The 27,541-nt window shown below is 43.0% G+C and overlaps 1 protein-coding gene across 1 annotated transcript in view; it reads left to right on the forward strand.

Annotated features, from left to right (window-relative positions):
- The first annotated feature begins 3,162 nt into the window (after window positions 1–3,162).
- Window positions 3,163–27,541, forward strand: part of LOC121273017 (annexin A10-like) — a 194,980-nt gene continuing 170,601 nt past the window's right edge. The window contains exons 1-3 of the mRNA XM_041179992.1: window positions 3,163–3,220; window positions 13,591–13,611; window positions 15,057–15,151. Of these exons, the coding sequence (XP_041035926.1) occupies window positions 3,163–3,220; window positions 13,591–13,611; window positions 15,057–15,151 (174 nt within the window). The remainder of the gene's footprint in view (window positions 3,221–13,590; window positions 13,612–15,056; window positions 15,152–27,541) is intronic.

The following is a 27,541-nucleotide window of genomic DNA, read 5'->3' on the forward strand; positions in this document are numbered from 1 at the left end:
AGTGCCACGCCACCTTGAAGCTCCCCTCCCAACATGTCATCACCCTGAGTTCGACATGTCCTAGAGTACCAGCACTGCGCCTAGGTGCAGCTCTTCCAGGTTGCCTCCAAAACAGACATGTGGGTCTCAGTGTACCACTTGCTGTGGGTGCAGAACCCATCTCTTCACCGCCCTCTCAGGGTGATCTCGGCATGGGCAATATCTGCTGGTCCACCCAGCGAAGGACACATGCCGTCAATGATTCAATGCAGTCACTGCACTCAGACTTGGAGGGGGGTGCGGGGCGCCAGGGGGAAAGCCTCCCTGCTGGGTTAAGTGACCAAGCCAACATGGTACTCACCCTTCCTGAGCGCAACAGTTCGTTGAAGCGCTTGCGACACTGGATCCAGGTGCGCTGCACCACGCCATGGGAGCTCACCACCTCCACCACCTCCTCCCAGGCACGTTTCGTCATATGGGTAGCCTCTTCCTGGCAGGACCTCCCGCCGTGCTGCCACCTCCTCGAGGAGGGCAGCATCACAATCATTAGAAAAACAAGCGGCACAGTGTCCCCCTGCCCTATCTTCCTGCCTGGCCTGCTCACGAGCAGCGCTCTGGGGTGCCCTTCCACTGGCCATAATTCGCAGCCTTCGAAAGGCTGAAGCAGTTTTTAAAACAAGCTGCTGGGTCACCATTGGACCCGGTGGTCCTTGCAGTCCCACCGCTGCCAGCCCACTCCCACTGTCCTCGGGAGCTTCGATTCACGATGGGTGGGCCTTAATTGGCCCGTCCACATAAAATGGCGGCGCGGTCTGACAACCCCACCCACTCCCTGCCAGCCAGAAAATTCTGCCCTATGTCTATCCCCTATGTGCTGTGGGGTGGCACAGGGCTGAGTAGAAGGCAGCTCATTTCAGTGCTGGTGTTGCTCTTGCTGCTACTGCTGCAGGTGCTGTTCCTGTTAGCATTGCTGTTCCTCTTGCTCTTCATCCGATGTGCAAGGTGGAGCTGCATAAGCTGCTCCCAATCGATGTTGAAGGCTGGCAGCAGGGAAGTGTAGCTAAAGGTGAGTTTTTTTTTATACTTTGAACATCACTGGCTAGGCCAGCATTTGCTTTTCATCCCTAATTGTCCTTGGGAAGGTGGTGGTGAGCCGGCTTCTTGAACCGCTGCAATCCATGTGGTGTAGGTACACCCATAGTACTGTTAGGAAGGGAGTTCCAGGATTTTGATCCAGTGACAGTGAAAGAACGGCAATATAGATCCAAGTCAGGATGCAGTGTGGCTTGGAGGGGAACTTGCAGGTGATGGTGTTCCCATGCATCTTCTGCCCTTGTCCATGTAGGTGGCAGAGGTTGTAATTTTGGAAGGTGTTGCCAAAAAGTGCATTTTATATATGGTACACACTGCTCACACACGCACACACACACACACAAACACACACACACACGCACACCTGAAAATAAATAAGATACAAAAATACGGGAAACAATCTTCAAAAATGAACTATATTATTTTACATAGCAATGATCATAAGTACATTCTGTCTAACTAATAAATGATTATTTTAGCTGAATGCATATTAAATAAAAACTCTTAAATGAACTAGCTTATGTTAATTTTTCTATTTACAGGAGAAATATAAATCAATAGCTAGGCAGATTATGGATTACTGTCGAACAACTTTTATGGCCTACCACTTTGTGCTCTGTAGCCTAGTCTTTACTTTATCTTACCTGGCATCATGCTTTTTTCCCCACAGAATCAAGGAACCATTTTTCCAACAACAGACTTTAACCCTGGTGAAGATGCAGAAATTTTGTTCTCAGCACTCCAGGGAATGGGTATGTAACATCTAATTAATAGTTTGCTATAAAAATACCTTCAAAATAACAAGTAAACATTGCCACCTTCTAAACCCTTCATTCTACAAAAAGATCAAAGAATAATCATTAATTTGGCAAACTGATGAACAAAATCAAATCAAAAGAAAACTTTAATCATTTTTAGCCATTATAATCTTTTAAACTTAAATCATGAAGTTTTCAATACTGTGGGTGGTATGATGTGATTTGGCACAAATTGTAGCTTTATCACCATTTTCAATAAAGTCATTCCTAAAATGTTTAATGTCTTGTCAGAATACTAAACACTTACTAACATGAATTTTAATTCAGGTGTGAGATTTCAATTATTTTGACTTTTGCACCTAGTGTCAGTATCAAGGAGTTGAATTTTATGGCCCCTCTGGGGTGAGTGACAGGCAGGAGAGGCCATAATATTGGACACCATGCAAGCAGCACCAGTGCTGGTGCCTACCCACCCATTCCAACTGCAATTTTACCAGAGGTGGGGCAGGGGTCGGGAGGCTTGTCCGCCTGTGGGTCATTAATTAGTCACTTACAGGCCTCCTCTCACCTGTGCTGGGATTTTATAAACAGTGAGGGAAACCAACGGCAACTGACCAGCCCGCACAGTGAAATGTCATGGGCTGGTGACTGAGCAAGTGGGGGTGTCCTTTTCAGGCATCCTGTGCCAATTGAAGGCCCCTCCTCCCTGCCGCATTTCTCCTGCCCTACCCATCCCAGCCCATTACCCCTCCTCACCCCACCCTTGTCAGGGCCTACCAGCCTTGGAGTCCAGCTCCAATGTACCTGACTTTGCTTGGTCACTGCTGCAGTCCCAGAAGTAACGACCGCTGCCGCTGGCAGTACTGGGACCAGAGACCCGCCAGCCATTTGATTAATCGGCAGCGCCTGGAGACTGGACTTCCTCTCTAATGGGGGTGGAAGTCTCGACTCAAGCCAATTCACCGGACATTAAAGGATTGAAGGGTGAGCCGGCCATGCAAGGCCAGGCTCAACCCTGCAAAGCCAGGGTTTGTGGCCCCTGTCCCCAGCTTAAAATTCAGCGCAAAAGCTTTCAGAGTAATTATAGCAAGAGATAGAAACACTAAATGGTTCCCCCACCTTTGTTGCAACAGCATGTCTGAACTCCAACTTTAAAATGGCACACCCTTCCTCACTATGCTAGCCTGTCAGTACCATTTGCCAAATTAGTCAATTTTGTGGTCCTTACAAACAAGGTTATCAATTGATGTCAAATTATGAGCACTTCTATGTTGTGGATTGATAATTTCCAAAAAAAAATGTTGAGTGTTCAAGCTCATTTCATTGAGTACAAATGGTCATTATAGAGTTTTCTGAGCTTTTTGACAAGACAAAAGAGGATTTTGATAAGGGTAATTAAGTTGATGCGATGTACATGAACTTCCAAAAGGCTTTTGATAAAGTATCACATAACAGGCTTGTTAGCAAAGTTGCAGATAATGGTATAAAAAGGACAGTGGAAGCATGGATGCACAGTTGGCTATGTGACGGGAAACACAAAGTAGTGGTGAATGGGTGTTTTGTGCACTAGAGGATGGTATATAAAGGGATTCCACTGGGGTTGACATTAGGACCCTCCTTTTTTTGATCTATATTAATGACCGAGACTTGGTTGTGCAAGTCACAATTTCAAAATTTGTAGCTGACTCAAAACTTCAGAGTATTCTGAACTGTGAGGGGACAGACAACTTCAAGAGGATATAGACAGGCTAGTAGAATGGGCAGACACCTGGCAGATGAGATTTAATGCACCGAAGTGTGATTCATTTTGATAGGAAGAGTGAGGGAAGGCAATATAAAATAAAGGATATAATTCTAAAGGACACACAGGAGCAGAGGCACCTGGGATATATGTGTACAAATTGTTGAATGTGACAGGGCAGGTTGAGAGTGGGGTTAATAAAGCACACAGGATGCTGGGCTTTTAATATAGAGACCTAAAGCTCAAAAGCAAGAAAGTTGTGGTGAACCTTAATAAAACACTGGTTTGGCCTCAACTGAAGTGTTGTGTCCAATTCTGGGAACCACTTTTTTGAAAGGATGTGAAGGCACTGGAGAGGGTGCATAAAAGTTTACCAAGAATGGTTCTTGGATGAGGGGCTTCAGTTACAAGGGTAGATTCCAGAAGCTGTGGTTGATCTCCTTAGAGAAGAGAAGGTTAAAAAGAGTTTTGATAGAGACGTGCAAAATCACAAAGGGTTTGGACAGAATAGATAGGGGGAAACTGTTCCCATTGGCAGGAGGATCGAGAACCAGAGAGCACAGATTGGCTAAAGAACCAGAGGTGACATGAGGAAAAACTATTTTATGCAGCAAGTGATTAGGATATGGAATGCTAAAAACAAAAAACTGCGGATGCTGGAAATCCAAAACAAAAACAGAATTACCTGGAAAAACTCAGCAGGTCTGGCAGCATCAGCGGAGAAGAAAAGAGTTGACGTTTTGAGTCCTCATGATCCTTCAACAGAACTCAACCAGTTCTGTTGAAGGGTCATGAGGACTCGAAACGTCAACTCTTTTCTTCTCCGCCGATGCTACCAGACCTGCTGAGTTTTTCCAGGTAATTCTATTTTTGTTTAGGATATGGAATGCACTGCTTGAAAATGTGGTGGTGGCTGATTTAGTTATGGCTTTCAAAAGAGCATTGGATAATTATCGGAAGAGAAAACATTTTCAGGGCTATAGGGAAAGGGCAGAAGAGTGGGACTAGATTAATTCTTCTCGCAGAGAGCCGGCATGGACAAACAGTCCAAGTGGCCTCTTTCTGTGTTGTAACCATTCTATGATTCTACAAACACTATGGCCAGGGTTTTGCCCTCGTTGGGTGGGCTCGGCAAGGGGTGAGCAGGAGCAGTTGGGAAGCCAACTGCCATCTGCAATCGGGCTGTGACCACGATTTCACACTGGCTGGCCAATTAAGGCCCACCCAGCGTGAAACGCGTGCTGCAGCACTCAGCGCTGTCTGTGTGAGGGTGGGGGAGGAGGGCGAGAGTGCAAGTTCGTGCATGTGCGCGGCTGCGGGCAGGAAAAGCTCCCTGAGGTACAGAACTGACTCAGGGAGATGAAGGTTTTTGAAAATAAAAAGGAAAGAATTTAAAAATATTAAAAACATGTCACATCATGTGACTCTGTCACATGAGCAGGGACATGTTGTGAATGAAATTGAAACATTTTTATTTAATTTTTGTTTGCTGTTGGAAACCTCATCCCGCCCATCAACCGTAAGGTTGGACGGACAATGAAAAATTTAACTTAATTATTACTTTAATGGTCTTAGTAGGCCTTTTAATTGTCGGCAGGCATGTTGCCAACTCACATGCACACCCGCTGACCGAAACATCACGCGAGGGCACGATGACATTAGGACGCTCGCCCGACATCATCGCGCGTCATTTTACGTTCATTCGGGTCAGGTGTGCGCCTGCCCGACGAGTGGAAAATTCTGCCCTCTGATTCCATAAGAGAGCAGAATCTAATTAGTCTTACCTGTCCCAAAAGTTAAAGGACAGTGTTTGAGTCCAATCCTGATCCCGTTGTTAACAAAAACATTTCTAATCTCTACAATACTATTTTGATTTAAATATCCTGAACATTATTTCACCAACAATTATTAAAGCCTAAACTGTTTTAATTTGGATTAATATAATGAAAAGTGAATGAATTCAGTACGATATTGTACTTTTCGGGGACATTTAGTACATTCTGTTTTGATTCATTGAACTGTCTGGGTAAACAATATAAATAGGTTTTCAACGGCAATTGTGGCCCTGTCTATTAATTACTATTAAAATGCATTTAAGGAGAAACACCAGAATCTGCGGTAGATTTTGTTGCTTACCAGAATAGCACCAGAAATTATGACTAGATATGGAGCCTATTGTATTCATTCTATTGAATAAGTAGCCTGAAATTTATTCCAGGAATTTCACTAACAACGTCCCATTTAAAAATCAACTAGTTATATTAATTATTAATGACTTCAACTAACAATGTTCCTTTTGTCCTTCTGTCTATTTTCTGTTTTAGTTTTGGAATATTTCAATATAAATGATGAATGTGAACCTCATGGGAGAAGCAGCTCGGTTCATGTGTGAGGAAGCTGGATTAAATCTGTCAGTTCCAGCAAATGTGTCAAACAAATCCCACACTGTCACATACAATTACTTCTCCAAGCTAACTTCTCCAGTAGTATTATCAGCAATCACATTTTTAGCAAAAGACTGAATAAATACAGTAGTTGCTAATAAAAACAAATTAGTGTTATAGCGTTAATCATGATTCTTTGCAGCAATTTTAAATACAGCACCAATGACAAGATTATCCCTTTAACCCACATCATGCTGTTTTAGATTAACCCTGCACCCACCTACCCACCTTTCCTTCCATTGTCATCAAACCATCACGTCTCTTAGAGCGCACGTGGCAATCAATAACTAGCCAACGTATTAGAAGAGGGCCCAGAAATTGTTCAGAGATATTCCTGCAGTGCCGCCATATCTTTATCAAAATGGCAGCGGAACCGAGTTTAAATGGGGTTTCTCCTCATAATTCGAGCAAGGGAGCAACTGGCTTTGAGTAGCTTCCCAGCTAGGGGGTGCTAACTGTAGTTTGTGGACCATATCAGCTCTCAAATCTCAAGTTCAGGCAATCCAGTCATATTTGTATTTTCACAAATTATCCCTTGCTTATTCTTTCTGAATTTTTGTGGGCTATGAACTTAGAAAGAGCTAGTCTTAGAAGGGCAGATAAATCTTTAACAGACCACTGGGATCGCGTGGGCACAATTTAAATTTTACCCATCCATCAGCGAATTGATAGGATTGGGTGCAACACTAGATTTATACCCCTTAATATTACTCTTTGCTTGAAATCAAAACAGAATAATATTGGGAGGGGTGTAAAACAGGGATTCCATCCAATCCTGTGGGTTTCCTGTCTAGCAAGTTAAGTTAAAATTATCCCTGTTATTTCCGCAAATTGAAATGCATGCAAATTGATTAGAACATTGATTTCAAACTATATGTGGGACGGGGAAATTACATTTTTACATCTGGTCTCTCAGGCGCCCATGATCATTTAGCTCTCACAGTAAAAAAATGGACACAGGAGATTCATTTATTAGCAATCTTTTTTTATTTGTTTTTAACTCTTTAATAAACTAATTTTAAACCTACTAAGATACTCTGGAAAACAAGAGAAAACTAGGGTGAAGTTACTTCTCTCCTTTTTCCAACTGTGTTCCCTCCTTTTTAACTTAATGAAAATGTTTCCAAATAGCCAAACATTCCTTGTCCAATACTCACTGTTGATTCAGGAAGGGAGTAGGCACTGACGCAAAGATAAGACAACAACAGTGCAGTTATCAAACCTAGGATCTTGCTCACAGGTGTGCCTGGGTATCATGTCCCACAATGTTGGATTTTTAAAAATTTGTTCATAGGATGTGGGCGTCGCTGGCTAGGCCCACCCCTAATTATTCAGGGGGCATTTTAAGAGTCAACCACATTGCTGTGGGTCTGGAGTCACATGTAAGCCAAACCAGGTAAGGGCGGCAGATTTCCTCCCCTAAAGGACGTTAGTGAACCAGATGGATTTTTGCGACAGTGGTTTCATAGGGCAGAATCTTCCAGTCGGTGTGCGGGAGTGGGCCCGATATGCCAACGCGTAAAATGACGCGCGATGATGTCGGGCGTGCGTCCTGACATCACTGCACGTCGTCGCAATATTTTGCTCAGCAGGCGTGCACCGGAGTCGGCTGCGCACCCGCCAAAATGTTAAGAGACTATTAAGTCCGTTAAGAGATTAATTAAAAACAAAACAGAATTACCAGGAAAAACTCAGCAGGTCTGGCAGCATCGGCGGAGAAGAAAAGAGTTGACGTTTCGAGTCCTCATGACCCTTCAACAGAACTCTTTAATTAAAGTATGTAAGAATGCTGGCCATCCAAACTTAAGGTTGGCGTGCCTCAGGGAGATTTCTGCACTCTTTCGCGCACATGCACGAAAGGGTACAGGCTCTGACCCTCCCTCCTCCCCCCCGCCCACACAGGTAGCACTGAGCGCTACCAGCCGCACATTACGCTTGGCGGGCCTTAATTGGCCCGCCCGCGTAAAACAATGGTGCGCAGCTGATCAGCTCCACGTCCTCTCCTGCCCAGCATAGGAAAAATCCAGGCCATGGTTATCATCAGACCTTTAATTCCAGATTTTTATTGGATTCAAATTCCACCTTCTGCTATGGCAGGATTTGAATCCAGGTCCCCAGAGCATTATCCTAGGTCCCTGGAATACTAGGCCAGTGATAATGCCACTATGCCACCACCTCCTCTCCCAACTTTATTATTTCATATAAGATCCCTATTGCTTAATATTAATCTTTCTCTCTTATTCTACTTCAATGTTGACAAACCAGGCACTATCCAATCTGGACAGAATGACTGCAGCAAACCTGCAACACCAATGAGATTATGCATATTTTATTGGAAAATGTGGTATCAGGTTCATTAAAGTAACATCCCTCTATCTGAAATAGATTGAACTAATTAGCTGGATTCATACTTTGGACCCTTGGAGTTGTTGATTGTATTGATGAGGTAATTCCTTTTAGCTTAGTTCACATTAGTTATATAATCATTACACTGATTGCAAACTAAGCAATTATGACCACAAATCATTTCATGACGTTACATACTTAAGAGATACTTAATATTCACTCTAACCTTACTGCCTTCATAAGCACAAGATATTCCATTAAAAATGACCCCTTTTGAGTAAAACAGCATCCTGAACTGGATTAAACTTTGCGGCCCTTTTTATTTACGGGGAGGCTGTAGAGAAAGGATGAAAATGACCTCAGAATCCAGCAAAGCTGGGGTGAAGAATTTCCCACCAATTAAACATCAGCATCTCATTATCATTTTTTAACTTTATTATCCACCAGCCAAATTAACAGCTGGAAGGGAAAACCAGCAGCCAAAAGGGACCCTTAGGAATGGCCCCTGGCAATTAGGGAGTCAGGAGGGTCAGCAATTGGAAGTGGGGCAGAGGCCACCATTGGGAAAGTTGAAGATCAGGGCTGGGGTGACCAAAAGTTTCCATGAGGGGCTATGGGGAGGTGGGGAGGGCACTTCTGCTCCCCCTGCCCCATAAGGAGTGCTGGTATCTCTGGCTTTTCTGTCACTGCCAGGTTACCCAATCTATGGAAACACATTCAGCAACAGTCAGTTTTGCACTGGGCTTTCAATTGCACAGTGGCAGCCTGATAGTTAAATATATTACGTTTCACCTCTCCACAGGGACAATGTCCATCGCCATAAAAAAGGTGTCTGGAACATGTTAAGGTCATGTTCTGAATATCTAAGTCATTAACCTGCCCTTTTCACAACCTTCTCCTGCCCATCAGTTGAAGTTAATATGAAGGATTTGGTGTTTGACCATGATTATGGGTTGCATTTTAGGAACAAATTAATGTGCAGTGCATAGAGTATTCAATTGAAAGTTAGTACAATGGGAAAAACCTCCAACTACAGGGTCCATTTTTACTGTGGTAAATAGATATTTTCTAACAGGTCAGAGAATCCTCCACTACTAACATCCTGGAGGTCACCATTGACCAGAACCTGAAATGGACCAGCTATGTAAATACTATGGCTACAAGAGAATGTCAGAGACTGAGAATTCTGAGGCGAGTAACTCACCTCCTGACTCTGCAAAGCCTATCCACAATCACAATCTACAAGGCAAACGTCAGGAGTGTGATGGAATACTCCCCGCTTGCCTGGCTCCAAGAACACTCAAGAATCGAGACACCATCTAGGATAAAGCAGCCTGCTTGATCTGAACCCCATCCACCAACTTAAACATTCATTCCCTCTACCACCGGCGCACAGTGGCAGCAGTGTGTACTATATACAAAATGCTCTGCAGCAACTCACCAAGGTTCCCACAACAGCACTGTCCAAATCTGTGACCTCTACCATCTAGGAGGCCAAGGGCAGCAGACACATGGGAATACCAACACCTGCAAGTTCCCCTCCAAGCCACACACTATCCTGACTTGGAAATATATCACTATTCCTTCACTGTCACTGGGTCAAAACCCTGGAACTCCGTTCCTAACAGCACTGTGGGTGTACAGGTTGGACTGCAGTGGTTCAAGAAGTTGGCTCACCACTACATTCTTAAGGGCATTTAGAAATAGGTTTGCCAGTGATGCCTGTATCCCAAGAAAGGATAAAAAAAAACTGATCTCAAATAAAGCAGCATTAGGTTGTCATGCTTGGCCTCAGTTTCACTTGGCAAGGGCTAGGACAGGCTTAGAAATCAGCTGTGTTTCCCACTCCTGATCAGTTAGACTATTGTCTGCTTAGTGAAAAATCTTAGGATCTATAAATCTATGAAAAAATTAGCATGGATTTAAAAAAATTATGAGTTAATCAATCCTAATCAACATATAGTGAAGAAGTGGATACATAAAGGATTGCAATAGAGGTAACATACATGGATTTTCAGAAGGTGTTTGATAAGGTCTCACAAGGCATAAAGTATGAGATAAAGTGCTAAATGTTAGGAACATGGCTGATGGTAAATGGAGAAGGGTTGAAAGTGATATATTCAGGGCTTGATTCATTTCTGGGTCTACTTTTTTCAGTATATGTCGATGGTTTGAACTTGAGTGTGGGTAACAAAATCTCAGGTTTGCTGGTAACATGAAAATAGGCTTGGCAAATAGTGAGGATAACTGTAACAGAATGCGGGAGGACATAGTCAGGTTAGCAAAATGGCCAGGCATTAAATGCACGTTATGGGAAAGTGTGGGGTAAGCACATCTTGGGAGAATAAAAACAAAGAACTTAATGGAAACACACTGAAGAGTGTAAATGAACAGAATGACCTAGGGTTTTAAATATCTAATGCCTGAAAGTGCAGCTAAATAAAATTTAAAAAAGCCAATGGAATTTGCTGTTTTATAGATATTCAGCACAAGAGTAAAGCAAAAATATTAATGAATTTATGCAAAACTTTGGTCAAGCCACAGTTAGAATACTATTTGAAGCTTTGAGTGCCTCATTATAAAAAGGGCATTCAAGCCACAGAGCGCAAAGTGTAGATTCAACAGGATGATGCCAACAAATGGAAATCATTATTATGAGGACAAACTCACGATACTAGAACTATTTCTATCTCAGCAGAGAAGGTTTTACTGAGTGCCCTCATTGTTTTCTGGTTTTAGTTACAGAAGTTGGGAGTAATTTTGACCTCCAAAATGAAATTAAATGAATTGTTCATGCCTATTCCTTGTTTGTTTTTCTCTCCCATGATGGATATGAAAATTAGGAGAGATGCATGACAGGTGGCTGATCTGATATTACCCATTTTACAATATTGACTAAAGTTAAAATTATCCCCATTAACTTTAGTCAATACTGTAAGGAATTGAGTAGAGCAGACATAACATTCTTTAACGTGCACTTGCTGGAGTAGTCAACATATGATGCAAATGCACAGTTCTTGCAGCAGTTATTCCAGACTCTTTACTGTTGCTAATTATAAACTTGATCATTTCCACCCTTTAAAATAGGGGGAGATGCAATTTTAAATATCACTGAAAATCATCTTCCAAGGTGAAACTATAATGATTAAATTCCCAAAGTAATTCTTCATTAATAATGTAGTTTTTAAAGATTAAATTTCCATTCGTGCACACTAGAAGTGTATGTATTGATTCTTTTATTTAAATTTAATGTAAAATAAACCACCCACAATATACATTGTTATCGTGATATCATTTGTAAATGGAAGAGCTTTTTAAAATTTGTAATTTAATTTTTTTTTAATTTTTGAATTTCAATAAATGCAAAATATATTATATTGAGGGCACAGATCAGTCAACCAACATTACAGGAGCTTAAATGTTATGACTTGAATTAAAAAAAACAGTAACATTGCATTAGCTTGTGTTTTGTTTCCACTATTATTAATCACGTCTATTCTGACAAGACTTCCCTATAAATTAGCTGATTTCAATTCAACAGAGCAATGCCTGGAGCTTTTTAAAAACATTTTTTCTCTTTTATTCTTTATTATTACCATCTTTATAATTTACCAGTAAAATAGTAATTATCGGCTATCACATGATCATGTTTCACCACCTGCAACTCTCAAGTGCAACTTATTTGACAGAGTAGCAATCATTTCGAAACACAAACTTTTATGAGTGATTTTGTTTTTCAAGACAAGTAATACATTTTTAACTTGTTTTCAATCCTAAAAAAAAATAAAATGAGGTTTCAAGAACAACATTTAGATAATGCAATGTGATTTTCAGCAAAGTGAAGGATTAAGTTGATCAAGCGTCATATAACAGTGTCATGAATTCTGCATCACCTTCCCCTATAGGAACAGCATGCAACCATTACATCCTGGGAAAAGTTGTTCCTAACCTTGAACAAGGACCTGCAGATCGGGTTACTGAAAATAGCAGTCGCGTAACTCCTGTGTTTATCCTACCACATGGAAAGAGTCAGCAATGTTTTTATTGAAATGGCAAGCCTGGATTATCCATTTAAGCATTGGGGCTTTTCACAAGCAAAGCCCCCAAGCAGTTTGAGGATGGGGATGTCATTAGCTAGCAATGGCCTACAGGCACGACTGGAATGAATAGGCTCAGGGCACACTCGATATTGGGTCTTGGGCCTCATTTAAATTTAGCCAGTGAGCTGAGGATACCTGCTATGGGTTCAGAGGCAGCTCACTGGCAAAGCAATTGTAAATTGCGGGCCACTGTGTCGAGCAACCTTCAGCTAGGTCACAGGAGGCATGAGTAGTGAGTGAGGAAAGGAAGGCAATCGAGAGAGAATAGAGGTGATGAGGAGAGTCCGAGTGGGCCCTATCAATGGTTTTAAGAGCTGCTGTGAAGTCAATAGAGGCACTTATGCGATTCTTCATTAAGAGCTGGCTATTTCAGACAAAAGGCCTGGATGTCTTACTTCAGCTTATATTAATATGTTGGACATACACTTTTGGCACAGAATGTATGATGCATACTGTACACCACATTGAGTACTTAGGCATCCATTTTGCACAATTACATGTAAATTGTCCTTTAATTTTTTTTTACACAGCCTTGTACAGAATGTAACTTAAAGGGCTGACTTGCGCTCAGCCTTGACTGTACCCAAGCAGCTTTGAGGGAATGTTGCGTTTGTAATTTACAGAGCAGTCTTTTCATAGTACAAACTTGAGTATTGCTGAACAAGGAAATTTCTTGTCGAAGCTTTTCATCTTATACTTATCAGGACAATTTGCAAGAGAAGAGAGTGTGATTGATTGGCAAGTAGACTCTGGTAGAGCTGTTGCCTTCTCAAACAGTATAACCATGTTGTTTCCCCTGACATTGTATTTTCTTACAAATTGTCCTGATGAGTGCAAGACAAAAAGCTTTGCCAAAAAAAGTCTGTTTTTCAGCAATACTCAATTTACAGAGCTTCTGGATTCATGCCCAATACTACAACAGAGCCTCCTGAGTACAGTAGGATTATTTCTCCAGCAAGATGCAGTGAGTGAAGGAGTGAAGGATAGTCACATAATGAAAATTGATGACACCCACTGCAAAATACGGTGGGCAGAATTTTACAGCCCCGTCGCAGCAGGGACAGAACCATAAAATACTTCGAGCCATTCAAAGGTCCATTGACTTTGGCAGGGCTGGAAAATCCCGCCAGTGGGAGGGGCCGTAAAATTCCGTCCAGTGAGTGGTTACATTCAAATATTGTGCGTACAGTACAATCAATCCAAGTACCTTACAGCAGTGAAGTCTCCAAGCATGATTGACAGGGATTTACCTAATTACCTCCATTCTGGATGGGAAAAGTGCTGTCACTATATCCAGCCATGAAGAATAGTCATTTACACTAGGGACGAGAAGGCTGTTTAACATCCATGGATGTCCCTTCAGGAGAGAAGGGGTGGAAATGAGAAACTGAAGAAAGACACTTAAAGAAATTGACATTGTCATTTAGATTATCAGATAATGATGAATTACACTGCTCCTTGTTCAGCATTTTTAATTGAAGCATAGTATTTAGCTGATGACTAATTAGTCAAAGGACTGATCTGCTTTAGCTCACTCACTTTAAAATGCAGTCCATAAGCAGGTTTTTGGGAAGGTTTCTTTTGCCCGTTTTTTTCTCCAGTTTTCTCTGCCTTACACCGTCTATACTGGAAGTAGTGAGTTTAGCTACAGCACAATTCCATAATTGGTGGCAGCCCTTTGGAGCATCACCCAAGTAGACACTCATTGTGCCTGAGTCAGGACATTCCCCCGAAGACTGATAGGCAGCTGTTTGACCGTGGAGCTAAATCAGATCCTGGCATTCACAGAGGAAAACTCCCAGCAAGAGAAACTCAATAGAAAACAGGGGCAAGAACTCTGCCTCTATATTTTGTTCTCTCCCTATGGCAGAAATAATCAGGGCGCTGCCCCATGGTTCAGTTCACCAACTGTAGACTGACCAGGGATCAAATTTAGAACTTTTCAGGTCTTTATAGATCTTGTGGGTAGTAATGGAGGGTGTTTAAACCTCATGTCAAAAAAGATCAATTGCTTTGTTATACTGCTTCTTACATGTCTCAAGGTAATGCGGAGTCATAAGGAGTCATTTTGACTTTGGATAATATTGTAAGAAAGGCAAAATCACCTAAATATCATCTCCCAAAGTCAAAAATGCTCCCATAGAATGTGACAGCATTTGTACCATTTGGTCTCTCCAGCCTGAGCTGGTGCTTTTGTCTATCAGTCCACTTCCATTGTTCTACCTAGTCCTGAATACTTTCAAGTTCCCTCTTTATTTAAGCAACTATCCAACTTCTTTTTAAAATAATTCATGCATTTTGCTTCAACAATACTTGTGGCAGAGAATTCCACACTCCGATCATTTTGTTTCTCTAAACTCTCCTAATTCTTTTGGCAATCATTTTAATTTGTTTCTTATTATTATTGTCTTGCTAACTAGTGGAACTTAGATAAGTTCTTCCTCGCAAATGTCAACATTTTTATTTGATAATAGAATCAGTAAATTTTATTAGTTTTAGGCTTTCTTTTGTAAATGTAAATAGTATAATAATTATACCAAAGTCCTGGAATCAATGTACCACCAAATTCTATTCTTTCTAATTTTTTTCCATTTAGAATGCAACAAGGATGATCTTATTGAAATTTTGACCCAGCACTCTAATGCCCAACGGCTCATTATTGCTCAGATCTACACTGCTTCATATGGACAGGTATGGAATCTGGCATTTTGGCATTATTTTTCACAATGTTTGCACTTAGCTAACATAATCAGTAACAAAACCAAGGTCTCAGATTGTATTACTGATAGGTAACAGATGCATCCTGCAGTCTTTTGTGTCATGTCATCACGTTTCTAGGCAAGGAGTTCCTGAGATTTGTCAAACTTGTTTTCCTCAATTTCAGTTTGTGAATGGGGAGTCTTCTCAGTCCCACCTGCCATCCAGACTGAAATAGACTCTGCTAAGGGTAGTGGGGGCTTGTGATCCTGCAACGGATCCGCTGAATGGTCAGCAGAGCCTGTCTTTCCTCACCAGACCCAGAATGGAATTTAATGCTGCCCTCCACCATCCCTCCAAGAGCAGGTTGGCAGGCAGTGAGCATAAAATCTGGTGCCATGGTGGCATAACAATGCCCGTTGCCTACTACCTCCACTGGCATTTTAGCAGGGAGAGGTGTCAGGCATCCCGCCTACCCTTGGGCCAATTGAGGTCCTCAAATGGTCAATGAATGGCAACTTAAGGGTCTCATGCCACTGCCACTGGGGTTTTACCAGTGGAGAGGGTTGCACAGGCCATGTGGCAAAGCAGAATTGGGCTCTGCATCCTGGTTGGGTACACAACCCCATGATACTCTCCCCACCCCCTAAGTTCTACCTCTCCTTCCTCACCCAAATGCAGTCCTCCGCCTCCTTCACTGGTGCCTGCCACAATGGCCCCAGCAAAACCCCAACTCACCTTCTAATCCAGTTCTATGGCTACTCGTTGTGATGGACTGCCTGCAGTCGCAGCAGTGATCACCACTTCCAGTAGCTCTGCTGGAACAAGAGAGCTGCCAGCCATTTGATTGGCTGGCTGCTCTCCGAGGCAGGACTTACTCCCAGATTGGAGTGAAAATCCCACCCTGGGGGATTTAACGGTCCAACATCCATAAAGTCAGCTCAAGGTGACCCCGCCAAATGGAGGTGGGCGCATTCCTGATTTTTAAGCTTGGGGGTTGGAGCAATCACTTCCACGTAAACTTCAGGCTCTGGTTTCATCCTGGAAATACCCACCAATAGTCAATTATTTATTATTGCAAAACTGGTGTGCATAGCAATGTAATTTAAACACAATGGCCACAAAATTCAACAAGGCTCGAGAATGATTACAGGGGTCGTGATGCACAATTAACCCACAGCCTTTCTGTCTGATGCAGGCAGCAATGCAAATTTAATGCTGCCTGTGAATTTAAATGATTACAGATAGTGCTAAGCATAGAACGACTGCTCACCTCAGCGTGGGGGTGTAAAATCTTATGAGGTTAGGACCAACAGCCCTCAAAATTTTTTGTTGAGTTCTGCAGTTTGTTTAAATTCTTTTGTGTGGCCATGCATACATGATAATTTTAAGAGGCTGACTTGTGCGCAACCTGTACAGGGACTTTCGAATTACTGCAGTCTTGCAGCTTAGAGGGAACATTGGCTAGCACGACTTGAAGCCAGCCTACACCTGTCAAAGGGGAGGTGCATTCTGGCTGGAACTGGTTGCAGGAGAGAATGAGCAAGAAAATCACAATAATGGCACAACATGGCAGAAAGCGAAGACTAAGATTTTCCGACATTGGAGGCCTTCGTTGAGGAATTGTAGAGGAAGGGAGATGTCATCTATCCACATGTGCATTTTGGACCTGAAATGTCAGCCATAGCACCAACAGTTTGGTCGCAATGCAACCAAATTTTGCAGCCATCCATTTTCCTTGGTGTTTGCACCAAAATAATAAAGACAAATTTAATTATGCAAAGAAGAAATAATGGGGATCATCTTGAGGCCTCCCACCTGGTGGAAATGAGTGGTAGTGACTTAACACCTGAGGGTCGAGTCTCATCTTATGTGGGAGGCTGTGTTTCCTTGAAATCTCCTGATATAAAATTTATAACAGGGTATTAATAACTAAGGTGTCTGCTGTCCATTTGCTAAGCATGTGGATTTAGGCAGATTTCAACAATGGAAGTTCCAAACAATTAAATAGTTTCTTCATATCAAAATGAACACCCAATTCCACACAATGAAAGCAGGAAATATAAAAAACAGCTGCCAATGACCAACTAAATACTTACACTTACATTCATAAAAAGGCTTCACCATATCCTCAGAGCATTTTACAACCAGTGGATTACTTTTCAAGTTCAGTCATTGTTGTTATGCAGCCAAACACAGCAACTAATTTGCACACAGCAAGATCCCACAAATGCCAAATGGATAAATGATCAAAAAAATCTGCTTTTGATGGTCTAGGCTGAAGGAAGAATGTTGAATGGGACACAAGAAAAACTGCCAGCTCTTCCAACGATAGTGCCATGGGAACTTTGATATTCAGCTGAGCAGGCAGACTGGCTTTGGTCAAAACTCTACCTGAAATATGGCGGGCAGGATTTTACCACAAGCTTTGGCCCCCCGACATCGGCATGACATGGGGGTCCCAAACTCATACTTGCTGGCAGCTAGACCAGCTCAGCAATTGTGCTGGTGGCGGCCACCTAATTATTATCCACCTTCGGGTTCCAATTAAAGACGGTGGGTGAAATGTAGATGCTGCCAGCCCAGTCACAGCTCCAGAGCGTCAGTGGCCCCACTGGGAGAGATAGGCGTTGCCGAGGCAACTTGGGGATCATGAAAAGAAAATCCCCCTTAATAAGGCTTTTAATCATTTAAATTTGCTGCCCATTTCCATTTGGCAGGAAATAGATCCACATCCAGATCCATGTCTGGGAAACTTCCCCAGAGGTGGGGCTGTACCAGCGAGCCAGCCCGACAAGGTTCCCTGCGATTTTCCTGCCCCACCCACTGCCATCCTCTGCCAGTGCCTCGAGCCCATCATCCCTGGGCTGGGAAAATCTGCCAGGCGTGTCCACCAATGTACTACTCCTTCAGTACTTCATTGAAATAAAAGCCTGGATTCAAAATGTGCAAAATCATGGTACTTCTCAAACTGGTGTCCTTCTGACTCAGAAATGGCAGCAATGCCAACAAAGCCAAGCTGACGCTTTAAACTGGAAAGCTGAAAAAAGGAAAATGTAGTAAATAGGCGCTGGACTGTTTTATGAGGTGCCCTTCCATCAGCATTCTAGCATTTTTCCGGACTTTTGTCTGCTCAAGGTGTGAAACAGCTGGCTGCACTTTATAGACACAGTACAAACAGCACACAGATTGAGGAGTTAGTCAGCAGCTAAGTGTCAACAGTGCAAATTAGCACAGCAGCAATGAGACTTGAGTCATCAGGTGCACAATACTGTTCATTTCATTCTGCGTCAAATAATCAGCTATTTGTAATAGCCCAACCTCATAATTTAAACATTGCTTAAAGGTACAGATCAAAGACCATTCAATTTTACTTTGATTTCCATTTGGCAAGTTCAATGGATCACTACCTGCCTTCTGAAAATAATAAGCACTGCAGTTAAAAAGTGTACTGGGGCAACAAAGTGATAGCAGTGAATTGTTGTTCAGGGACATTACTCTGAGTCAGAGAGGGGAGAGAGGAATGGTGAGAGAGAAAATGGCAACATGAGTCTTGAAGTCAAATTTTAACTCGGGATGAAAAATGAGAAAATTTTAGCTCACATGCATCGCCAATAGAATAATCCGATAATGATTCCCATCCAGGGCCAGTGAAGGCTGGCAGCAGGTGAGATTTGGAATTTATGGGGGTAGGCCAGGCTGCTGCTATGGCCTGAATCTTACCCCTCACGTTTCTTGGAGTTGATTTGCCATTCTATAGAGAAGCTTCTAATCATCAGCCATAACTTTGAAGGAAAAACCATAGAACTCCCCCTCCCCCCAAAAAATGCCATTTTTCAAGGTTTTTTGCATGTCTTCCACGATAGTTATCTCCATGGAAATTCATGCACCATAGCCTGAATCTTCCGCAGGTTGAGTGACCCTCCAGCTTTGCAAAAATCAGGATTTTAAAGGTTTCAATTAAGTCACCTCTTACTCCAGTGGATTAAAGCTGGTCTGCCCAACATTTCCTCATAAGACAATCCGCCCATTCCAGGTATTAGTCCAGTAAATCTTCGCTGAACTGCTTCGAATGCATTTACATCCTACCCTAAATAAGGAGACCAATACTATACACAGTACTATAGATGTGGTCTCACCAACGTCCTGTACAACTGAAGCATAACCTCCCTACTTTTATATTCAATTCTCCTTGTGCTAAACAATAACATTCTATGAATGTGCCTTAATACTTGCTCCACCTGCATACTCATCTTTTGTGATTCATGCACTAGGACACCCAGATCCTTCTGAATCTCAGAGCTCTGCAATCTCTCACCATTTAAATAATGTGCTTCTTTTTTGTGCTTCCTGCTGAAATGGACAATTTCACATTTGCCCACATTAAACTCCATTTGCTTGTTCTTTTGACCACTCAGTTAACCTATCTCTGCCCCTTTGTAGCCTCCTTTTACTTAATCATTCATGGGATGTGAGTGTCACTGGCAAGGCCATTGCCCATCCCTAATTGCCCATGAGAAGTTGATGCGAGCTGCCTTTATAAATCGCTGCATTTCATGTGGTGTAGGTACACCCACAGTGCTGTTAGGGAGAGAATTCCAGGCTTTTGACCAAAAGGAACTGCGATATTTTTCCAAGTCAGGATGGTGTGTGGCTTGGAGGGGGGCTTCTAGGTGGTGGTGTTCCCATCTATCTGTGGCCCTTGTTCTTCTAGATGGTAGCAGCCCTGGATTTGGAAGGTGCTGTCTAAGGAGCCTTGGTGAGTTCCTGCAGTGCATCTTGTAGATGGTATACACTGCTGCTACTATGCATCAGTGGTGAAGGGAGTGAATGTTGTAGATAGGGTGCCAATCAAGCGGGTTGCTTTGCCTTTGATGGTGTCAAGCTTCATGAGTGTTGTGGGATCTGTACTCATCCAAGCAGGTGGGGAGTATTCTATCACACTCCTGTCTTGTGCTTTGTAGATCACGGACAGGCTTTGGGGAGTCAGGAGGTGAGTTACTCGCTGCACGATTCCTAGCTTCTGATCTGCACTTGTAGCCACAGTATTTATATGGCTAGTCCAGTTCAGTTTCTGTTCAATGGTAACCCCCAGGATGTTGATAGTGGGGGATTCAGTGAAGGTAATGCCATTGAACATCAAGGAGCGATGGTTGGATTCTCTCTTGTTGGAGATGGTCATTGCCTGACAGTTATGTGACGCAAATGTTACTTGCCACTTGTCTGCCCAAGCCTGGATATCGTCCAGGTCTTGTTGCATTTAGACATGGACTGCTTCAGTTCTGAGGAGTCGTGAATGGTGCTGAATATTTTTCAATCATCAGTGAACATCCCCACTTCTGACCCTATAATGGAAGGTCATTGATAAAGCAGCTGAAGATGGTTGGGCTGAGGACACTACCCTGAGGAACTCCTGCAACAATGTCCTGGAACTGAGATGATTGATCTCCGACAACCACAGCCATCTTCCTTTGTGCTAGGTATGACTTCAACCAGCAGAGAGTTTTCCCCCTGATTCCAGTTTGATTAGGGATCCTTGATGCCACACTTAGTCAAATTCTGCCTTGAAGTCAAGGACAGTCACTCTCACCTCACCACTGGCATTCAGTTTTGTACATGTTTGAACCAAGACTGTAATGATATCAGGAGCTGAGTGGCCCTGCCGGAACCCAAACTGAGTATCAGTGAGCAGGTTATTTCTAAGTAAGTGTCATTTGATAGTACTGTTTATAACCCTTTGCATCATTTTACAGATGATCATGACTAGACTGATGGGGCAGTAATTAGCCAGGTTGGATTTGTGTACAGGACTTACTTGGGCAATTTTCCACATAGCCGAGTAGATGCCAGTGTTGTAACTCTTTCGAGTACAAACCCGTTCCCATCTGTTTCAGATGAAGTTACGTTGTTTCCCATTGTGAGATTTGAACTCTTGATCTTGGGGTTACAAACCCAGTACCATAACCACTTGGCTATTTAGGCCAAGCATGCCAGTGTTGTAGCTGTACTGGAACAACTTGGCTAGGGGTGCAGCAAGTTCTGGAGCACAAGTCTACAGTATTACTGCTGGAATATTGTCAGGGCCCATAGACTTTGCAGTATCCAGTGCCTTCAGTCATTTCTTGATATGATATGGAGTGAATCGAATTGGCTGAAGGCTGGCATCTGTGATGCTGGGGACCTCCAGGGGAGGCCGAGATTGATCATCCACTTGGCAGTTCTGGCTGAATATTGTTACTATTTCTTCAGCCTTGTCTTTTGCACTGATGTGCTGGGCTCCCCCATCATTCAGGATGGGGATATATGTGGAGCCTCCACCTCCAATGAGTTATTTAATTGTCCATCCCCATTCACGATTAGATGTGGCAGGATTGCAGAGCTTAGATCTGATCCATTGGTTGTGGGATCATTTAGCTCTGTCTATAACTTGCTGCTTATGCTGATTGGAACACAAATAGTTCTGAGTTGTAGCCTCACCAGGTTGACACCTCATTTTTAGGTATGCCTGGTGTTGTTTCTGGCATGCCCTCCTGCACTCTTCATTGAACCAGAGTTGATCCCCTGGCTAGGTGGTAATGGTAGAGGGGGTATATGGGCCATGAGGTTACAGGTTGTAGTTGTATATAATTCTGCTGCTGTTGATGGCCTACAGAACCTCATGGATGCCCAGCCTTGAGTTGTTAGGTCTGTTTGAAATCTATCCCATTTAGTACGATGGCAATGCCACATAACACAATGGAGGGTATCCTTAATATGAAGACGGGACTTTCCCTCCACAATGACTGTGTGGTTGTCTCTCCTACCAATACTGTCATGGACAGATGCATCTGCGGCAGGCAGATTGGTGAGGATGAAGTATGTTTTTCCCTCTTGTTGGTTCCCTCGCCGCCTGCCACAGACCCTATCTAGCATTTATGTCCTTCAGGACTCATCCAGCATGGTCACTAGTTGTGCAACTGAGCTTCTTTTGGGATGGACATTGAAGCCCCCCCATCTAGAGTATAATCTGCACCCTTGCCACCTTCAATATCAAGTGATGTTCAATATGAAGGAGTGCTGACTGTACATGGTAATCAGCAGGTTTCCTTGCCCGTGTTTGACCTGATGCCATGACATTTCATGGGGACTGGAGTCAATGTTGAGGACTCTCAGGGCAATGCCTTCACAACTTTATACCACTATGCTGCCACCTCTGCCAGTGGGACAGGACAGACTCAGGGATGGTGATGGTGGTGTCTGGGACATTATCTTTAAGGAATTCCGTGAGTATGACTATGTCAGGTTGTTGCTTGACTAGGCTGTGAGACAGCACTCCCAATTTTGGCACAAACCCCAGATGTTAGTAAGGAGGACTTTGATGGGTGGACATGGCTGAATTTGCCATTGTCATTTTCGGTGCCTAAGTCAATGCCAAGTGGTCCATCCGGTTTCATTACTTATAGACTTTGTAGCAGATTTGATACAACTGAGTAGCTTGCTAGGCCATTTCAGAGTCAACCATATTGCTGTGGGTCTGGAGTCACAGATAAGGACAGCAGATATCCTTCCCTAAAGGGCATCAGTGAACCAGGTGGGTTTTTATGACAATCGAGAATGATTTCATGGTCATCATTAGACGTTTAATTCCAATTTTTTTTACTGGATTCAAATTCCACCATCTACCATGAACCTGGGTCCCCAGAGAATTACCCTGGGTCTCTGGATTACTTCTTCATTGACAATACCACTGCGCCACCGCCTCCTCATGTCCTCTTCACAACTTACTTTCCTTCTTTGTGTCAATAGCAAATCTAGCAACCATACCTTTGGTCCCTTCATCCTAATCATTTATATCAGTTGTAAAAAGCTGAGGCCCCAGCACTGATCCCTGTGCCACACCATCCAATACATCTTGCCAACCAGAAAAAGACCCAATTATGCCTTTTTTTCCCCTTTCCTATTTCTACTTAGTTCTGTTGAAGTCATGAGGACTCGAAACGTCAACTTTGCTCTTCTCCGCTGATGCTGCCAGACCTGCTGAGTTTTTCTAGGTATTTCTGTTTTTGTTTTGGATTTCCAGCATCTGGAGTTTTTTGTTTTTTATCTCTGTGTTTAATTGACTGCCACTTCTCTTCAAGAAATGCCTACCTTGAAGAAGTTTTGTTCTACTCTCTGTCAGGATTTTCGAATCTCTCTTTTGCTTTGTTCACCTTCATTGCTTTCCATTTCTCACCTGGTGTTTGACAAGGTGTTTACTAAAACTCGCTTGGATTTCAACTGAAATTCCATCCCTCATGTTTCGAACCCACCCGGAATTTCAGATATCTCCGGGACATAAAACGTTTCTCGGATTGCTGTTCCCGTCGTATTCTGAGATCCACACTCAGTGCCATGCGCCGCCATATGAACACACTCGACCTCTCCCTCCAGCAGCACCACCACACCCTTTTTCAAAGCTGCGCGTGCCCCCAGTTTCATTTCATTCTTCGTCTCATCCGACGCCTCAACAAGAAACTTTTTCTCTTTCTCTCAAGTGCTAAGGAATGCAAGCTCCAACAACTCATCGACACCAACACCCATCCAGGACCCTCCACCCCTGCCTGTCCCTCCGTCCCCACCCCATCTTCCAATCCCAGCCCCAGCCATGTATTCACTATACCCCCTGACCTTCCCCTCTCTGATGCTGAACATTCAGTGCTCAGCAAAGGACTTAGTTTCATACCTTACGCCCTCATCTCAATGAATTTCGGGCTCGACACGATGCTGAACTCTTCTTCCGCCGCCTTCGTCTCCATGCTCACTTCTTTGGGCAGGAGTCCTCTCCCCGTTCAACGGATCCTTTTACCCACATCCAATATTCTCCCTCCACCTGGACCCCGCCCTCTGGATTATTACCTTCTCTTAATCTTTTCATTGAGAACTGTCGGCGTGACATTAGTAGTTTCAATTTCTCTGCTCCTCTCACCCATTCTAACCTGTCTCTCTCTGAACTTACTGCACTCCGTTCTCTCAGGTCCAACCCTAACATTGTCATCAAACCCGCTGACAAGGGTGGTACTGTTGTTGTCTGGCGCACTGACCTCTACCTCGCGGAGGCTGAGCATCAACTCGCAGACACTACCTCCCGCCTCTCCCTGGACCATGACTCCATCACTGAACATCAAGCCATTGTTTCCAGGACTGTTACTGACCTCATCTCCTCTGGTGATCTTCCTTCCACAGCTTCCAACCTGATAGTCGCCCAACCTCGGACGGCCCGCTTCTACCTCCTACCCAATTTTTTTTTTCACCCCTTTCCTCTTTCTACTTAGTTCTGTTGAAGGGTCATGAGGACTCGAAACATCAACTTTGCTCTTCTCCGCCAATGCTGCCAGACCTGCTGTTTTTCCAGGTATTTCTGTTTTTATCATATTCTCTGGTTGGCTCCAGAACTCTTCTAAGAAACTTAGCCTAAAACACTCTATGACTCCTCATCTAGGCTATCTTTTCCCATCTGATTTATCCAGTCTCTATGTAGATTAAAATCCCCTATGATTATCGCCATACCCTTCTGACAAGCTGCCATTATTTTTTCCTTTATACTCTACCCTACCATGTGGTGACTGTTAGGAAGCCTGTATATCACTCCCATGAGTGACTTCTTGCCTTTATCCTTTCTCACCTCTACTCAAATCATCTCTACATCCTGGTTTCCTGAATTTAAGTTATCCCTCTCTATTGTGTTAATACCATAAGTAATTAACAGAGCCACCACTCCATCTTTTCTGAGCTTCCTGTCCTTCCTAAATGTCATGTACTCTTCAATATTCAGGTCCAAATTTATGTCATCCTGCAGCCATGTCTCTGTAATAGCTATCAGATCGTACTTGTTTATTTTGATTTGCACTCTCAGTTCATCTGTTTTGTTTATGAATGTGATGTGCTTCAGATACAAAGCCTTTAGTTTTATCCTTTTATTATCTTTGTAACCTCTAGCCTTACCTGTTGATAAACTCAGCTTTGTACTCTCTATCCTTTCCTGTCACAGTCTGTTTATCATTTCCCATATCAATACCTATCTCTCCTGCCTTGTCCTCTTTGATTTACCATATCTTCCCAAATTTGATCCCTTGCCCCCTCTGTTAAGTTTTAAACTTTGGAAGACGTCTGAAAACCATTGGAAAACCTTAGAAGATGTAGGTGTCCTTTGAAAGAGGTCAAATGCCAATTCGGAGAGGAAAGGTGCTCTTTGAGTGAGACCAAGTGCCCTCTGGGCTTGTTAAAATTAGACAGGAATGTGTGCAAAAAGTGTACAATCTTACTGGAAGGGAGCTGTCAAGGGAGCTGTCAAAGGGAGATTTCAAGGGATCTGTCAAGCTGTCAAGGGGGCTGTCAAGCTGTCAATGGAACTGTCAAAAGTCATGGGAACTGTCAAGCTGTTGAGGGTTTTAAATCTCTTTATCTTTAAATTTAAGAAAAAGCAGTCTGCAGATTTAAAAGAATCAGTGCTTGCTATTTCACTGTCTATTGAGGTAAGCCTGAGGACTATCGTTAAAGGATTTTTACTGCATGATTGATTTCACAACCTATCATTACCTGTTGGTTCTCAGTTTGATTGACCACTCCAATGCTTATAAAGTGGGGCTATGTACATAAATTCTTGTTGTTATAAGGGATGAAGTGGTTGAAGGAATTTAAATGTAGTGAATGGATTTTTATCAACGAGAGTGTTTTTTCTTCAATAGTAAATTCATCTATAGACATTGATAACTTTACTTTATTTCCTCTTAACATGGGTCCCAAGAGCTGCCCATGGTGGACACTGGGTGAGTTGGCATGGAGGATTCAAGAGAAAAAGGTGGCGGGTGGGGACACGGGTTAGCATTAGTTGGCACTAAGTTAGTATGTGGGCTATAAAAGGCCATGGTGTTGGTAGAGAAGCAGAGGGTGACATGGAGTGCAAGAGGAGCATGGGCGGTTGGTAGAGGGGCATAAGTGGCATGGAGGGTATGTAAGGCCATGAGGGGTTGGTCAAGAGGCAATGGTTGACATGGAGGTTATGAGGTGGGGGTTTGGAAGAAGGACATAGGGAGGCATGAAGGGAATGAGGGGCATGATGGTGTGTGAGGTGCATGAGGTGGCATGGGTTGGCATGGATGGGGCATAGGGAGTGTTTGGGGGTGAGGTGGTGTGAGGTGATGAGAGCTAGAGGGTGATTTTTTTGGCTTATTGGGTTTTTTTGCAGCTGGGGAAAAGTGCCAGATCACCAAGGCGTGCCTTTCTCCCAGCCCGTCTCCACACCCAGCAATCCCTGTGCTGCCTCTGGACTGTTTCCAGGAGCAACGTGCATGACCTCCATAAAACCTGGCCACCACCCAAAACAAAGATCCAAACTTCCAGGGCACTTTCTCCTGAATCTGGTTTGCAGGGCCAAGAATTCCCCTGACCCTGTGCTCCCTACCCAGGAGTGAAAAGTGAGGCCTGTGTGTTTTGCTGAGATGTAACAGAAAGTCAGGTAGGTTGAGTAACAGCCATGGTATGTCCATGCCCAACAATTCTGCTTTGTGCTCTTGTTGTGCAATGTCCCACAAATTTAGAAGGATAAATACATCTCCAACCCTCCCCCTACCCCCTCAAGGCACTTTACACTTTTCTGATATATTTTCCTGTAGCCCCCACTGAGGTAATTTCCCCAACCCTTACTATCCTATCTTCCTCAACCTCTACCTCATCCTGCATCCCTTCTCCCTTTTCTCTCTCCGCTTTTGCTCCTTTTCTCTTTCTCTCTTTTCTCTCCCCCCCTCTCCCCACATATACTGCTTTCTTCTTTCCCTCCTTCCCCATGCCTCTATCCTCCACCTCGTTCCAATTATCCTCTCATTGTCTTAACACTTCTTGACTTAAAGACAGTTTGATGACCCACTTACAACACCACATGTCATTGTCTAGAGAATATTAAGTACATTTTTTTGTGAATCCTTATAATGCTTCTTTGTATATTTCAAATCTATCAACTGCATGTGTCAATGTTTAGAAATCCTTCTGTAAATGCTCTAGTTGATATAAGAGCTATACAAAATATATTGATGTAACAATGTTGCCCCTTTTAAATTATTTCAACAGAGAAAAGCACAATGTGAAAACTCCCCCTTTGCTGAAGTATGTGAGATGTTTCAATGTAGTGTTTAAAAGGTACCTGAGGCAGAAACTACAATCAATGGCAGTAACAAAATGTGTGTTCATCAAATGTGTGTCTGAATGGTCATCTATTATGTATAGCTTCCTATAGACAACTGATGCTGAAATATTTAGCAAATGGCACAACACACATAATATCCTTCGGCATGATACAATTAACTTATGCTAATTGGTGATTACCTAAATTTTTACTTTCTTGTTCTTTATTATCAGCCCCAACTTGTAATT

The sequence above is a fragment of the Carcharodon carcharias genome, chromosome 1, assembly GCF_017639515.1.
Source record: "Carcharodon carcharias isolate sCarCar2 chromosome 1, sCarCar2.pri, whole genome shotgun sequence".
Lineage (NCBI taxonomy): Eukaryota > Metazoa > Chordata > Chondrichthyes > Lamniformes > Lamnidae > Carcharodon > Carcharodon carcharias.